This window comes from Centruroides vittatus, unplaced genomic scaffold (genome assembly GCF_030686945.1).
Source record: "Centruroides vittatus isolate TY-2023 unplaced genomic scaffold, ASM3068694v2 contig_882, whole genome shotgun sequence".
Taxonomy (NCBI): Eukaryota; Metazoa; Arthropoda; class Arachnida; order Scorpiones; family Buthidae; genus Centruroides; species Centruroides vittatus.
The window spans coordinates 152,741-171,117 of record NW_027122574.1 but is presented as its reverse complement, the minus strand read 5'-3'; the positions used below and the strand labels follow the sequence as shown (position 1 = coordinate 171,117).

Sequence of the window (18,377 nt, the reverse complement as noted above, 5' to 3'; positions counted from 1 at the left end):
ACTGGCCTCTATTTAGGTATTATACACGCGAAGAAAACACAGAAAACTTCACACGGTCATAGCGTTGTCTGAAGCGAACACGCGACCAACTAACTACCAGGCCACTCGTTGATGGGAACATATCCCCAATACTTCAGAGCAAATCGATAGTTTAAATTTTGAATTTAAACGTGAAAAGTTCATTACATTTGCATAATTATTGAATGTTTATTAAAATATTCGATTATATTAAAAATGGCACGCGTAAACAATACACCAAAACGACACAGCTATAAAAAGTGATTAAACATAGAACTTTTCCATCCTGTTGTGCATATTTCACTTGGCTAAACAGCTGTATGACCTAAAATTTTCAAATTTTCTATTATTACTATTTAAGATATAGTCGTAGTTTTAAAACTACGCAAACTGCAGCGTGTAATATTTTCTTTGCACAGAAATTTCGGCATGGTTTCTCCTTTAGATTGTTTGAAAAGAATTGTGAAAATGGAACAATATTATCCCCCATTTAGAGTAAATTCGCGTGATTTATTAGAAAAGTACAACAGCCATCGAAAGTTAGTAATTATTAAAATCTGCGTTAAACGAGGTTCATCCTCGAACCATCCAGACAATCTGTGTTTTTATTCTGTCTAGACTAGAATAGCGATTTGTATGCAGACGGGCCATCAACACGACAGCATAAAGACAATCATCTACCTGATTGATTTTGGTAAACAGCTGCAACCCGTATCTACGTAGAGATCTAATGATTTCGTACAGTCAGTCTAAGACCCAATTTGATAGATATTTATAGTAAATTACAAGAGGGTCATTTTCGCTGTACGTTTAAATTTCATTATAATTGTTAAAGATCGTCCCCTACTTGTCTTCGAGTTGGCCCAATTTTAGTTTGCATCGAAACGTGGTTGCACATTATATTAATACGAAGTTAGCTACGAAAATATATTCCTCTTCCATTATCGGCGCAATTTGGGTAGTAAAGGTGTGAATGGTATTAATTTCGCCCACAAAACCGAATTGTTCAGTTAGTAAATACCTATCTACTACAAAAACAATGCTTCACCCTCTACCAAAGCCGATCTATGAAGTCCCTCTTCTTGCTAGAGCTAAATCATCGAAAAACAAAGCTTGTCAACTTTACAATTTATCTCCTCAGTGACGAAGAATAAAGAAACTGCCGTGAAATCATTACCCACCCGCACTATGTTTCGCATGATCTCGTGAGAAAAACTATTTGAGTCGCTCAGATACTCCTGGTATTTTGTACTTTCGCACACAAATCCTATCAAATTACACATATAAATTCCCATATTTTAATAATAAAAGGGACTTTGAACCGATTAATAAACAATAAGCGGGTGTAGTAACCTTATAGGGAGTAAAAGCTTGTTTACATCCTGGCGTTGGTTCGAGGGCAGCTTATTAAAAAACAAAATCGGTCAAGTTACTTTAACGAAAACTTTTTCTGTGTAAGTTAACGAAACGGCATAACTAATTCGTAGTTTATTGTTAAAATTCCTACCAAAAGGCCTCCGAATTATAAACTATATAAATCAATTTTTAGATTAACATAAAAAGTTCAAGGTCAAGCGAGAGCTGTTTCTCATTAATGCTAATGAATTTGTTTTATCCTGAGGGTCAGGAGAGCTTTTTGAACGTCGAATCGCAGAAAATAATTCAACGATTTGCATGTTTAATATGTTAATTAAAAATCTGGCTATTGTGCAGCGCCGTAACTAGGGCGGTGCCAGCGATGCTCAGGCACAGGGCGCAGACCCGGGGGGCCGTAGAAATGACCTGGACCAAGTTTTGGGGCATAGTTACAGAAGCTCGCACCGGGCGCATAAAAGGCTGGGGGTTACGGCGCTGCTATTGTGTACAGATACAAATCCATAAGTAGACACCCTTATTTTCAGGCACGGGTCTTTTATTTCGCAGTTTACAAATGCCACATATGCAAATTAAAGCCTACAGTAACTGTCCCACCATTTGCTTTCTTCCAAGTCTTAACCTGGTCGGGCATAGAATCAAATGAGTTCTGTTATCTTGATCTGTGAAATGTTGGCTCACTCTGCACACAAACAATTTAAAAGTTTTCCACAGCAAGCGGGTTTTCGTGAACGTCGTCAATGCACGATCCAGCAAATTCAAGACGTGTTGGGTTAGGCCTTTGAATATCTTTTGTTGCCAACCAATTCCGAATGTTTTTGGCGGCACGATAAGGAGCTCCATCCTCCGTGATCAGCGTGGATGTTTTATCCATCAGTCCACCGGAGAATATTAGAAGAAGACCCTTCTTCGATATGGCAATGTATTTTTCGGAGTTCCCAAGCACATTCGGGGCACTTATGGATTGTCTTTGTAGAGTACCTAATATATTTTAAAGTTATTTCGTGTGAATTGCTCAAACTGGTATATACACGAGAACAAGACAATTCTAATGATTTTCTAAAGAGTTAATTAAAACCTTACACTACACAATTTCAATTAGACGGCAGCGTATTTAAGTAGTTTTCGCGATACAAACATGTTTCCAATTCCAGTGCATTGAAATTTGTCGCTAAAGCAATAAAAATCGAACAAACCCACCATACAAAGAGTGGGTTTACAAGCACTTTGCTTGTAAGTGCTGACTATCATTCAAGCAAGTGAAGTAAACAATAGGTTATCGATCCATGACAAATTATCGAAAACTCTTTTATCTAATATATGAACTGCAAAAATGTTGAAAAGTCTTATCGTTCATGTTGTACAAATTTAAAATTCCGTACTGTGCGTGTTGTAACGTCTCATAGTAACAACAAGCACAGTCTATTGTTTAACGTAAACCGAAAGGTGAATTAAATATTTTTCTAATTAATTTTTTAGGAACCGGTAGCCTGAAGTTAAAAAAAGGTTCCAAGTCGTAGGATGATTCAGCGATTACTAACTATTTCCGGTTAGCAGTCACGACAGATTTTTGAGACGGTAACTATGGAAACCAGACATCCATGCCGACATCTTGCCAGACATCACGTGATTGGTTTCAAAGGGGGAACACATACACAGATTATTTTTAAACAAGAAAAATATTCGTTGTGGTAGAGATTAGAAAAAAGTATTTTTTTTTTATTAATGATTTAATCTTAACCATTTAACGATAAACAGTTAAAATTATTCTTAGGACAATGTTTCTCTACCAATGCGAGATAAAAGGTAGAGAGAGTAAGGGAAGTCCTTACTCTTTACCTTGCACTGTAGAAAGGAGCATGAGAAGGAAAAAAAATCCAAAATTAATTGTGAACGCTAATTATAATTTGTTCGACCTTGAATATAAAATTACGCGATCATCAATTGTCGGGACGGGGCAGAAACACGGGCACACGTACATTGTGTACCCGTGCTCCCTTTCCGTCTGGGTTGCCATTTTCCTAATCACCAAAGAGACCCTAAATTCCATTATTAATAAACAGAAAACTCACAACTTCTAGCCTATTCTGCATTATAAAAAACTAATCAACGATATTTGTCCATTGTCCCATCCGACTTCGTCATATGCTTGCTTTTAAGACCAAGTTAGTTTCAATTGCAACCAATGCTACATTTCGGGAGCGCTGATTCGATGTTAAATCATAGCGTGGAGCTTCTTGAATAATGTATGATGCCCCTTTTCTTATAGTCTGCGGGCGCTGCCGGATAGAAAGGTAGGGTTTGCCAACCAATGCAGTTTAATTGTGCTCTCCTTTTAATAAACAGGATTTTGAATGAGGAAAATTTAAAATTCGGGTCTTGAAATGGATCTTAAACACATTTCGAACAGAGTTTGATGGTTTTCGTGCCGTGACGGTCCTTTGGAAACGTATCAATAGACTTATAAAGCGTATCAAATTGTCCGAAGTAAAGGATATTATTTTAATTAAGTATTAGTTAACCTTTAATAATACAGTATTAGCTATGGTGAAGTAGTTAATTTTAAATATTTCCGAGAAAATTAATTATTGGAGCTTGAGAAATGTCTTATTGCTATGTTTTACTGTAATGGAGATTTTATTAATATGTTATATTATATTTTGCGAAAAGGGATAGCTCGAAATTCTCTGAAATGGAAACATTCAAATTGTTTTTATTACACTTTTAAATGAAATCTAATTCTTTAAATTTCATTACTTTCTATTTTAAAAAAAGGGACAAGAATCATGAATTTCTTTTTATGAAGAATCGAGTATTCAATTGGAACGTGCACCTTTCCAAATTTAATATAAGTATTCTTGACTCGCCGAAGAGAAAACAGAGCTCTTTTCATTACTCTATAAACACTAAAACCATAAAGGAATGAATAAGTTGGATTGGATTAGACCGAATTAATGGGATAAGGCAATGCAATACATGGCAATGTGCAGGAAGGATCCCTCTCTGAGGACGATTTTCTATGACAACTGGGCTGTATTCACGAGTTATAAAGCTAAAGAAAATTCGGTTAATGTTACCCTTGGTGCCAAGATGGCGGCTCGTCTCTGATTCCAGCAAGGAAACAGTGGGCGCACGTTCTAACCTAACCTAACCTATTCTAATAAATTAGCATAATTATTAGCAACCAAATTATTATTCAGAATAGGTTAGGTTAGGTTAGAACGTGCGTCCCACTGTTTCCTTGCTGGAATCAGAGACGAGCCGCCATCTTGGCACCAAGGGTAACATTAACCGAAAATTCGGAAAATACGCGGCTAGCCTATTAGTCAGACGGGAACCCACGATCGGTATTCTACCTACTCGGGGGTGTTCAGTTCCATTACCGGTTTTTAGTTGTTTTTATATACTCGGCAACTGTTGGGCTATTGTAAAGTTTATTACAGTAGTGATATATCATTGACTACTAAAGGATTTCGCGCTATTTCATCGTTTTCTAAAATCAAGAGAAAGATTTCTTATATTCAGCCGAATAGTTATGCGATAAATTATTTTTGTTTTACGTTCGAATTTGACCCAGATTCTGATATTTTTTTTCTTTTTACGGTTTTCACGGGGTGTCTCGAGTTGTGACGTAATTTCTCATCACTCGCTAGTTTTATTAGGTTGCTTCTAATTTGCAAAATAACAATATTGCGTTTGTATGCTAATACCACACCAAAAAATCAATATTCTTGATTCATTAGATAGATTGGGTTCTCATTTAATGCTTTATGTTTTCACTTATTTGCGGAATAGTCTGATTCTAGGAAATTGATTTCATCCATCATTCCCCTGAAACCATTAAATCGATTACTTGTTAATATGAAGCGTAAGCGTATTTTATGTCCTATCTCATTTTGTTAGTTGTATAACTTAGTCCGCAATAGAGTCAACCAGCATAAGGAACGATGTAAAGCATCCATGATAATTATAAAACATTGTTGGATTCGGGCACAGATTCCTCATTTAAACAGTTTAGCCATGTTTTGTCTTGTATTTTTCTAGTTTCTTTACTCGAGAATTTTGTATAGATTCACTTACACCCAATTGTGTTTTTAAACAATAGATACATGTGACGTATTTATACACGCATTCCCTAAGTGATACGTATACAATTAGGGGAATCCTCTAAAAATCTCTTTTCTAATTCAAAATCACGTTAAATCAAAATCATGTAAAGACGGAATTCGGTGTACTGTTAATTCGTGATGTGCCACGTCATTGTCTGGACTTTGTTTAATGAAGTGAATCCACATGTGGTATTTACTCCAGTAAACAAGGATGTAAGTTTCCTCTTGTCTGAACGTCAATCGAGTTTTTAACGTCACTGGAACTCGGATTAAAAAACTTCATCACAATTAATAACTTGATTTATGATGAAATTTATTTGTGTTAATTGAATTATAGACCTACTTCAACGCTATCAAGTCATGTGGTTTATTTATATTCAACGATCAAAATATTTGATCTTTGAATCTCCCATGAGAGTTTCACTTGTTAATTCTAATTACAATGGTGTCAAGTAGAATTTTCTATATTAATTTTAGGGAAAATTTTAAAATTAAATATCATTTAATTTGATAAGAATTGAACTTGAAAATAGATTCTATATCGAACAAGAACAATGTGCCATTTCCGTTTTGAGTAACGGAAATCTTATCGTTTCAAGTATCGGAAGATTCAAGTTCATCGAAAATCCAAAATTTCTGAATCACAGAAGCAATATGAAACGAATAATATTTTTACCTATTCTAACGATAATTGTGTGTGTTCCATCAGAAATAATCAACTGTTCATCCAGGCATTAATCTTTACTCCGTGAGTTATTTAATTAAAGATTACGAACCTCCGAGTGATAAACACTATATTTTTAAAGTTGTATTATCAAGTTTGACTCATTTCCTCGTGGAAAATTCGAAAAAATACAGAAAATTCTTCAAAACATCGGGAAGATAGGCATCTACTTAATAATGCCGCTTTCATTTCGCTTCTTTAAAGGATTTAGGTGCGAAATTCGATCAGGATCTTCAAGATTTTTCACGAGTATTTAAGGTTGAGGTGTCATTCTCCATCCCTCATTCGTATTTGCAAACCCATATTGAAGATCAGACCCGTCGAAATGGACACGACTGAGGCAAATCATATAGTTTGGTGCCAGTACTAACAACAGATGTAAAGAGTTATGTTATAAATATGCCAATTCATTTTCAATTTATTAATAACTATACTTATATTTTCGTTTATGTGGACAAGTTATCTCACCGGCAATCAAATGAGAAGCAATCGAGTAAATATAATGCAATACGACCGAATGTCCGTCTTAAGGACTTCACATAAAAGAATCGTCAAGTTTATTAAATTTAACGTAAAAAATACACTTATTTTAAAAGTTTTCTACGTGTAAAATACATTACAGTATTGAAAAAATTTTCCTTGCTTCAGTTTTTCCGGAAATGTAATCGTTATTTGAATGTACAGTACATACGTGATCGACGAACTAGAAAAATTTCCTTTATACTACCATCGTCGTCCGTATATTTTGGGGGCAGATAAACACCAGAACTAAAATTATTACGTTAAGCGAGGTGGAAATCATGATAAAATGACATCCGAAACGGCAACAAGAATCTTAATGGAGCTTTAACTGCTTTTATTTTTTTAAAACATACTTTTCATACATATAATTCGGGGAAAATTGCATACTTTTAACCTGAAAAATTAAGTTGAAAGTATGCAATTTTCCCCGAATTATACGTATGAAAAGTTAGAAAAGGAGGTGAAGAACAGAAATATGATATATATTATCCGAGCACAAGAGAAATAAATGAATTATAAACTATTATTCTTTATAAACTCTTATAAGATGTAATAACAATTCCTTATGTCAAAATCTTTCGTAACAAGGCTACTCAAACCGGTATCACTAGTTTTTATTTCGCCTATTAGTCAAAATGGCGATGTAACTAACCCGTAGACACAACAAATAAGGCCGTAAATAATTCAAATTTTTATCTATTATATTGTTGAATGCATTAAATTAAAATTACTGTATTTAAATTTATTGCTCGATAATCTGTATTCTCTGCTATCGTCGTCGTGAAGATGGACAACGTTTAATAAATGTACATAAATTCATTTTTATTCTGTAAAACAAGGAAAGAGGCAAGGCAGAATTTACCTGCAAAAGTTGCAAACAAGGAATTCGTGATGACTAATTAAAAATGGAGTTTTTGTTCGTAATTAAGAGAGATTTATTCTGTAAAAATAGACGATATACTAGTTTTTCTTGTAAAATACACTAAAAAATTTAGTGCTGGACATCGCGAATAATGTTTCTATTAATTAGTTCTATCTTATCTTGCAGCAGGTAATAAATTAAGAACGTCTTGATTCCTAATTTCAAGTCAATTTAAGAAAACTTTAGCCTTCAGTTATCCATTTGTTCGTATAAAATCAAATTTGGCTCCACAGATTTATCCCAAATTTAAATTTTACATTCCTATCCTCTTTACCTTTGGATAAATTCACACGATTTATGTTTTTAAGACCTTTATAATGGATCAACGGCGACTTGTACTATATCTGTTTCGGGTTATTTAACACGAAAATCCGGAAATACCGAAAACCAAAAGCTCGTTTAAGAAATGGAGTTGTATTTCTCATTGTTTTTTAAATCCCCCAATGAACGATAACAGTCTACTTGTATAAATACTGTCTAGAACTATATACAAAAACCACGAAAAACTCGAAAATCCGAATTAATTGAGAGAACTGATACGGTGTTAATTCAAGGTGCGTGGGAGAATGAGGATAATTAAAATGCTATAGTTCCATCGAAGCATTTATTGATACAACTAAAGTCCATACCCGGGGTCAAAGTAAACATCCGGTAAGTGCTAAACGACACGCACGCGAACATAGGCACCCATTCTTTATCCTGCAGTGGATCTCATAAGTCAAGCCACACGCAAGGAGTAAAAATAGATCCACTCGGGAGTTTGATCCCAAATTATAAATTAAACACCTGTAATAGGCAAAACTTCTAATAGCCGTTTTAGGTAATTAACACACCCAGCTACTTTTCTAAAACATTGCCCACTTGGATTGGCTATCTTCACTTGAAAATAAAAAGTCCTGTAAGAATTCACGAAAAACATACATTTTTTTTTTTTTTCCTCTGAAGCCTCTCAATATAAATTTAAATGAACAGAATCAATATGTAGTTCGAAACAATTTACAACTTCATCGTTCAAAATGATATGGTTTGATGGAACACAGAAAACCAAGTTATCTGCCAAAGGGAATACCTTTTAGGAGGGTCTTCTATGGGAAATTGGCCCTTATTCGGGTGTTAGAAACGTGCAGAAAACCTGGAAAACCCCTTTTGTGAGGCGCGAAATGACTGACAACCAATGGTCTAGTGAATAAAAACCCACTGAATATGGATCCACCTTCAGTGTGTTTTATCCAGCATTACCCTATTGGTAGGCATTCTTTCAATTAATTAAGAAATTTTAGATATTCAGTTTATAAATGGCTTCAAATTTGATATTTGTAAATAATTATAATTTATCTAAGAGTTGGAGCTGTTCATAAATGATGTCACACCAATGAGAGGAATAGTAGTTCAGAATGTGGCAAAGGGGAAGGAAAATGATCCTCGCGTGGGGTGAGGCGGTCACCTCAGGCGGCATTTTCGGATCACACATTGAAATTTTTATTCATTCATTACGACGTACAGTACTACAACTAAGTAAATAATTTACTTGGTTGGCTTATTTGATAATTTTTCAATGTAAATATGTCAATTGGCGCTTTATTGTTTCTATTTTGCGTAGCGCCGGTATCTATAGAAAATAAAGTGTTATTGCCTTTCCTTTGTCCTTATCATTCCAACATCTGCAAAAAAAGGGGTGGCATAAACTTGGTTCGCCTCAGGCGGCACGTTTTGGCTGGATCCTTTTGACGCTATCTTTCGTATTCACTATAAATCATTATCATACATGCTTTTTTTTAACGCAATATGTCACATTTATAACATATTTTTTAAAACATATTCTTTTTAAAATTTAGTTTTTGTACTTATATTTATATAACAACACAAAAATACAGTAAAAATTTCGGAATAATTTATTCGGGAACGTAACGCGAAAGATGCTCAGTAGATAAAATGACTTGGACATGGATGCCGACGAACACACGACTTCAACACTCCCGCTGTGTCAACGAAGAACACCTTACAAACCCATGGGAGTGAAATAACTTGTTGGCAAGGTACAACGAAAAAAATTTTGATTAATGTAATGCCAATGTCATGTAGTGTTTTATGTTAATAAAAGTTTAAATAAATCAATATATGTTAATATCAATTTCGTAATTGATGCGGTGTATTTACGTCACAATAATGCAAAGGTTTTGTCGCGGGAGAGGGGGCGATAACCAATATGATATCATTTGTGAGGGGAGGGTCATGTGTGAGGTTGTCATGAATGATTTGGGTGTTTAAAATAAGGAATTTTGGTGTGACATCATTTATGAATGGTCCGTTTAAGATCTCGTAACATTTTTAAATGCTGAAATTAAATTAAAATCAAGTTGTACAAGATTAAAACTGTATAAACAATTTTTTCCGTTAATTGACAAGTGTTTATAAAAGTTAAAACAACAAATAGATTGCCGAAACGATATTCAAAACTAGACAATAGAACAGTTATTCTCTATGTATCGATTAAACGGTTAAACCAATACAAAAACAGATTCATAAAATAGTTTCAAAGTAACTAGAAAATTGAATAAATTTTTTAATTACCGATTCTAAACTCTTGTTTTAATTATTTAAATTATAAATTATAATAATTTACCTAACTTACCTCCAATACTTCAAAAAAAAAAAAAAAAAAAAAACAAAAAAATGGTGCCAGCAAAGGAAAATGTGAAGAATCACATGATCATAATAAACGACTAATGGACCTCTAGTGGACACAACTAAGCTACTTTCCCTTATTTATTTATTTACATTTTTGGAAGAGCAACAACAGCGTAACTTATTACAAACAGGAAGTAAAACAAAGCAATTGAAGTCGATGATAATTGTTAACGGTTTTAGGTCGTAACTCAATCAATTACAGCATTATATGCTGTCAGTTGATTATCGCCAGCCATGATAAGATCTTTTAAGAGTCATAGTTTTAAAGTTCTAAATTTATCCCTATTTTTTTTTTTTTTTTTATAGTGTCAAGACACTAATGAATTATTTCATCCTCAGAAAAACAACTAAACGTGTATTAATAAGGAAATTTAAATAAATTCATTGACAAAAGTAACGCATCCAGATAAACTGTTCCATTACTACAAAAGCCTGCACAAAGCCATGCTTCAATACAGAGATGTTAATGATTACAGTTGTAGTCGATTGCACGATTTTCTCTTTCCTTATCATTGACAAGCGATTAACAAAGGCAAATTTGCATTACTGCCGTCAGTGGAGCACTCGGGATTTAATGTAGTGGAGCAGAGTTGAACGGATAAAAAAAATTTTTAATCCTAATTCAATAAAATTCTCATCTTATGTGACCGCTAATTCAAAAATAGTATAGAAATTGAAGACACGACACAATATAAATAAATTAAAATGAATTTTAATTAGGAAAAGACTTTTGGAAAATCGAGAGTTTCTTCCTTTTTCTTTGGGGTACCAGAGCCCCCGAGTGCGCTACTGACTGTCACGACAAAGCAGCATGAACTGCTTAAACTAGATTGGTCTTTAGCAACGAATCCCATTATTGTTTGAGAACAGACGACCTCAGTTGTGGAAAAACAGTGGTGAGTGCTTCAATTCTGTTTTTACTGTTGAGCGGCGCAAAGCTCCATGCTGGTCTACGAACCATAGTTGGTCACCCGTAGTAGCGATGCAAGTTTGACAGTACAGCAATAAGTTCGGGGAAATCCTTCATGGCAAGGCTATAAAACAGCCTTTTTCCAGCAAGATAATGTCCGGCAGCACACGACTAGTTTCCCAGGAATGTCCCCGTCACATTATTTGGTATCCGGAAATAACGCCCATCTAATATTTGTGAGAACAGATAGGAAGCAAGCTTCACCCATCTGTGAGTGTGAGGCATCTGGAGCGGCAGGCGCAACATCTGTGTCCAAATCTGTCACAGGATAGTATACGGTGTCCGTATGCCTACCTGCCCGACCCTATGTCGGCACATATTCAAGCTAATAAAAGGTTCTGCAACAGGAAATTTTTTACACAAGACACTTTAACACAATAAAAGTGTGTTAAAGTGTCTAAGCTAAATAACTTATTCTTATATCTGAATTAAATTTCTAAAACACAAATTAACTTGCAAACCAAAAGTTGTTTGCATTGGTGTTCACGATAAGTTAGGAAAAATTACACTTTAATAGGAAAGTAATAAAACCTGATACCCAACAGAAAATAGAGATAACCCATAAAAAATTAAGGATAATTTTCCCACAGTTCATCTTTTAATAGGAAATATTTATTAAGAGATATTTCAAAGGCCAAAGTTTTCACATTAATTTATGTATTAATTTAATAGAAACAGATAATGAAAGATGGTATCTAACAACAGATTCTATCATACTGTATATAAGCTAACATTCAAAAGGTTAAGTATGATACTTAACAATAATATTTAAGAATCTTCACAAGGTTAATAGGAACTTAAAGATAATTTTACACAAGAAAAAGGTGCCATTTTCAAGCCACGTATTGGTACAAGATCTATTATAATCCTTCAAGATTTCAATTTAAAAATGTTTTACCGAATTTCCTTACCTCGCAATACGATTTATGCCAGACTAATTTAACATAAACACTACATCCGAGCCATAAAGAAAAACCTAAAGGCTATTGGATTACAAGTTAAAAAATGATATTTATGGTTACTCTTTATGACTAGGAGTTTAATAAATATTTGTGGAAAAATAAGATTTATAACCAACTTATTTTAAATCATATTTTTCGAAATTTTATTAGTATATTTAACTTACGAAGAAAAATAATCTTCGCCATATTCTTTACGCCTGCTTTACGTCTGTTCTTAGTATGTAATTTATCTATAAATTTATAATAAATCTTGAAAAATTCTCCAAAATGTAATGAAATATTTCAGATATTTTTTACCCATATACAGTATATTTGTTATTAGAAAAGTAATTCGATCATTTGATGTAAGATAATAGACAATTAATCTGTACTAACGAGCGGGAAAGTAGACAATTAAGTGTGAAAGTGTAGAGGATTTTAGGGTTATTTATATATTCAAGTTGCCTTTGAGGAATTTCTGACGATAAAAAGATTATCTACGGATTAAGACATAAACTTTGGCGGTGTCTACAAAAGACAATACGTCTCGTAAGGTATAAGTGACGTAAAAGTGTTTCGCACAGGAGTTTATTGCTGTGTATATTCTAAAGAAATAACTGGATATTTTCTACACATAGGAAAACTCTGGAAGGATAGAAAATTTCTAAACATATACGAGGAAGGAATTTACAACATTCGACAGCAGGAAATAAGTAAAAACTTTAGAGAAGAATGGCATTTTGTGTAACTACATACACTGGAAATGGTTATAAAAGTTAGAGAATATTCTTAGCCGAGGAGCCCGGATGAAGGTAAAGACCCGAAAGTTGCAAATTATTATAAAATTCACGTTAATATTTAGTAAAATTCGGACGACTGCAAGTTATATTAAAGTTATGGGTTGCTTTGCTGAAGAATTGCATCACAAATTCTATATTAATGATGTAGGAAACGAGTCATATGTTAGTATAATTGTCTTACTTATCTAACACGCTGCCTGTGAAAGTATTTCATATCAACGATCGATATCAATCGATAGACGTTAAAATGCCTTACGCTAAAATTGAATCATTGAGCATACCAATAGAATCATGAATAAATAAATAGATTGAATATGTATCCTCTTTCATAATATTATTATTATTATTTCAAATTAAGAAAAATATTCGTCCCAATCATCAGATTTCATCGCATTATTTTGGAGGAATTTTATACAAATTTGTAACCAAGCATCTCTCAAAAACTCATGATTTAGTTATCAAAAAAACGTGGAAGTTAATATATATATAATTAAAACATGAAAGGTTAAAAGATAAAAAAAAAAAAATGCATAAATTATTGAAAGAAAGCTTGTTTATTATTAAAAGAGGGGTGAAGGTCTTCAGATATTTAAAATATTAAATAATCTAGTGTGTAATCACTCAAGGTCATCAAGTAATTTTCACTTTTTAAATTGCGAAATTAAAGTTTTAATGGTGAATTTTTATGGATACCATAATTAAATTAATTTGAATTTAAGTAATAAGAGTCTAGTTAGGCCCTTGCCACTCTATAGTATATATACAGCATGTTCCTTTAAGTGATCAACACGTAATTTCCTATAAAAAAAAGGACGTATAATTCTGTAATAAATCGAACCAATAATCGCCCTTTAAACAATCGAAATTAAACAAGATTAACACATAATTATCTCTCTTAATTATAATTAAAATGTATGATATCATACTTTAAATATATTACGGTATTATTTTAATTAAAATGAATAATATTGTATCATTTTATTTACACGCTATTATGGCTTAAAAACGCCAGAAAATGGTGAAAAATTTAGCATTTTGAAGTTATAATTACCATCACGTTTTGTTTATCTTATCATTAGTTTAAATTTACATATTTCACAACAATTGCATGAACATTAAAATTAAAAATACAAGGTAAAAAGAAACATGTGGATCGAATTAACAATTATGAATATATAATAAGGTAACTCCAATTTGAACCAAATATCAATTCATAAACTAGTTATATAGTGTATATCTGTGACAAAAGCCAGTGAATTTAATAAAGTTTTTAATTAAATTGTATACGAAAAGGTGATCTAAACTAATTTTAAAAAGTATATATTAATTAATAAACTGTCTTCTAATAACATGAATTATTGTTAACGTTAACAACAATCAATATATTACTAAGAAATGCCGAAAGCCATTACGCTTAATGAATACAAATCTTGTTTTATGACTCAGGAAATAAAATAATTACCATAATTGACGTATAAAACAAATTTTTTTTATTTGGTTAATGTTACCTATGGTTCCAAGATGGCGGCTCGCCTGATTCCAGCAAGGAAACAGTGGGGACTCACGTTCTAACCTAATCTAACCTGTTCCAATAATTTTGTTGGTAATAATTATGGTAATTTATTACAATAGGTTAGAACGTGCGTCCCCACTGTTTCCCTTCTTCTATTTGCTGGAATCAGAGACGAGCCGCCATCTTGGAACCATAGGTAACATTAACCATTTTTATTAATTAACATGTAATATTCTTAATAGAATTCTACAATTACTGCTTATAAAACATGTTGTGAGGTAATGGAAAATTTTAAACTACGTTCAATTATAGAAATGTATAAAAGTTATAAAAAATATATTAGTATTTAATTCATTAATTAATATATATATATATATATATATACTTAATTTACTTTCTATATGTTTCACAATAGATAAACAGTGATATTTAAAATTTCAAAACTTTCACTCTTCATAGAAACAGCAATTGATAATACGTTTTTTTTAACTTAATGACCTTAAATATTTAATTCTAAAGGTTAATTATGATAATTTTTTAAAGTATTTGAATAGCACTTTCAACTTTTTATCAAAGTTTTATAAACAGTTTAATCACACCAAAAGAACACTACTTAACGTAAATTTAAACATTAATTATGTAATAGGAAATAATGAATATAAGGAAATCAAATAGTTTTAATTACCATCAACTGGTTTAAAACTGGAACTCGATTTATTTTTCCAGGTGTCTAATATGGGTGATAGGGAGCGATTTATGAGCAACTGGTCGAGTTCGTCGGAAGGAGTCCTGCCCATTGCTTTATCTTGTTCTTGGGCTCTTCTGAGAGCAACTTGGAGGGCTACATATTATATATTATATATATTATATCTTTTATACCTATACTATATATATGTATAATGTAGCTATTAAAAAAAATAAAAACATACCCATAACACGCTGTCGTTGAACTATCAAAGTGCATTTTGGGCACCTGCACAAAAATGATTTGGACTGTAGCGTTTATACATATATATATAACAAGAGAGAAAGACAATACACAAAACACACACACACACACCTGCAAAAACGATTTGGGCAGTAGCGTTTATGACCCTTGATTGCAATATCGGCATTGTGGTTCCTGCATCTCGCACATTTCGGATGTCGCTTGTTATTGCTGTTTTCACTCGTCGTCGATGGTACTTGCTGTTTTTTACCGTTCGGAGTAACCATGCTGCTCTCATTACTTTCCATATTATCCACACCGACCGGATCCAACTGAATTTCGCTATCGTCCATAGTTAAATGTAGGTTAATAGTTCGTATATTTATAAATTATATTATATATATATATATATATATTTTTTTTTTCCTAAAGAAATAAAATAGTTACTCGTCTAAAGATCTGTCAACACGTTGGACATTTGCTTTCGATCCCATTTGTAACACAGACTGAAGTCATGCTCCAGCGTTTACTTCACTTAATCGCGCCGATTCTCACGTGACATACTTCGTCTGGCGATTGTAGCGATCCTAGTGTTTGTCTCCTTATTACGTCTGTCTCATTACGTTTTCGTGAAATCGTTACCAGATGGCGGGACGCGATTATACAATTTAAATCGAACACTGGACACTTTCGCCGTGTCTCGCCAGTCGTCGCCACTAATTAAAAAATAAATAAATAAATAAATAAATGTCGCGAGATAATTCAAATGAATAATTATCTCTTGTCTGGGTTTTTTTTAAACTAGAATTTATAATAATTCTTTTCTATTAAATTATCATAACGATTCAAAATTACTGAGTTATTATCATTCAAAAAAAAGTGTTAATGCATTATTAAATATTCAATAATGATACAATAAATGTTTTCTGATAATTTAAAATAAAATTTTAATTTAATAAAATAATAATAATAATAAATTTATATATTATTATATATATTATAATAATTTTAAAAAAAGAAATTAAATTTATTTCGACCGTCAATCAAACGCGCTGTCGCTTCTGGTATTGTTTGGCATCTGTCTGTACAGTAAGTCTGATTAACAACTTTACTTCATAAAACCGTAAAAAAAATATGTAATTTAAAATAAAACAAGACTAAATAAATGTTACAGAATATATAAAAATTTAGTTATTAATACAATTTCAGACAAATTATAGTCATTTGTTTCAAGGAATTCAAATATATAATACAAAAAAGTTACTTAAATTCATTATTATTTAATAATCTGCAGTTATACACTATACGCAATATGTACTGTACATACATCAAATATCCGCACACATATATATATAGTGTCAACATTCGAACAAATTATACATCTGTCGCTATAAATAAACAATGAACACGTCATGCATATACAAGTGAAATTATAATTGTATACAATTTGTTTAAAAAATAAAAAAATTAGAATGATTTCTACAGCTTTTACATTGCAATAAAAAGAATTATCATCAGAAGTAGAGAATTAATACTATATTATTTAGTTGGCCCTCCTTTACAGCCTTTAATCTCTTCGGTTTACCAGTTTTGCGGTATACTTATATGGAAAATTTCATTCCATTCTGTGATATGTACGGTTTTTTTAGGTCAGTTTTATTCCTGCTGTCGTTATATTCTTCGTTTAAGCGCATAAATTTACCACAAATATCTTTCATACAAAGATATTTTTGATAAATTTATGCGATGAACTTACTCTAAGGATTCGGAAACACTAGGAATAAAACTGACCTAAAACGTGCACTTAAATAATTAAATTTATATATACAATGTCGGATTGCCAAGTAGGAACGTGAAATACATGCCCAGAAGCACGGGGCACCCGTACATTGGGGCACAAGTCTTCCCTTTGTCGTCGGGTTGCCCTTATATACAGGACCTTATATGCCCCTTCTTGTATAACATACGTACGATGCCCTTTTTATACCTTGTGTCTTCCCCTTTTTTATAGTCTGTGGGCGCGGCTGTTATGGGTCTCGAGTCTCGTAGGTATCGAAATTAAGTATTTTTACCGTTGCAATTGTATATTATGATTTATAAACACCTCTACAGATACAATTAGACGTTATTCGTTTATTATATAAAATTTTGTACAAGGGCTCCCAATTTTCTATGCCTAAGGACAGAGTCGGTTCTAATAAGTGTGCAGTGCGTGCATGCACGCAAACGGCCAAATTTCTAGGGCGGCTGATAGTGCACTCTAAAAAATATAATTTAAATATAATTTAATATTATTTTAATATAATTGGCAACGAGGAAATAGATCGACGACTTGTCGTGCGGTTTACGGATATAAATAACGCCGAAGCATCGGATGGCAATAATGTTAGGTGTTTGCATCAGAAAACTTAAACAGATGATGGGGTTGAATTTATTCATAACCTAATCAGTATCTATAGGAGCGGCCGAATACTGTATGCAGGCGCCTAAGTTCAAAACCGGCCCTGTCTAGGGACATAGTTTAGAATAATAGTTTGAATAGTTTAGGAGAATAATGAGGATATAATGAATCAGATTATGTACTATAACATATACAAAATTAAAAAAAAATAATAATACTAAAAATGAGAAGCAATGGGACCACGAGTACCCCAAAAGGATTTGACTTTCTTCACCTCCATCCACATCGTTAATCCCGAGTGATGCCAGAACGGATTCCAAATAATCGTAACACGTATCGCTTCTTTTTAACGAAAGATAGTTATGCACCACTTAAAGTGCTTTTAATCTGCTATTAAAACCACTTAAAGTGCTTTTAATCACCACTTACTTTTAATCTGCTATTTTCATGGTAACAGCATGAGAGTC

The 18,377-nt window shown here is 32.7% G+C and overlaps 1 protein-coding gene across 1 annotated transcript in view; it reads right to left on the bottom strand.

Annotated features, from left to right (window-relative positions):
• Window positions 1-16,160, bottom strand: part of LOC136983405 (doublesex- and mab-3-related transcription factor 1-like) — a 33,821-nt gene extending 17,661 nt beyond the window's left edge. Inside the window, exons 1-4 of the mRNA XM_067280122.1 lie at window positions 15,957-16,160; window positions 15,642-15,851; window positions 15,511-15,554; window positions 15,267-15,422 (exon numbers count right to left, since the gene is read on the bottom strand). Coding sequence (XP_067136223.1) covers window positions 15,267-15,422; window positions 15,511-15,554; window positions 15,642-15,851; window positions 15,957-16,003 — 457 coding nt within the window. The 5' untranslated portion in view covers window positions 16,004-16,160. The remainder of the gene's footprint in view (window positions 1-15,266; window positions 15,423-15,510; window positions 15,555-15,641; window positions 15,852-15,956) is intronic.
• Between the last annotated feature and the right edge of the window lie 2,217 nt (window positions 16,161-18,377).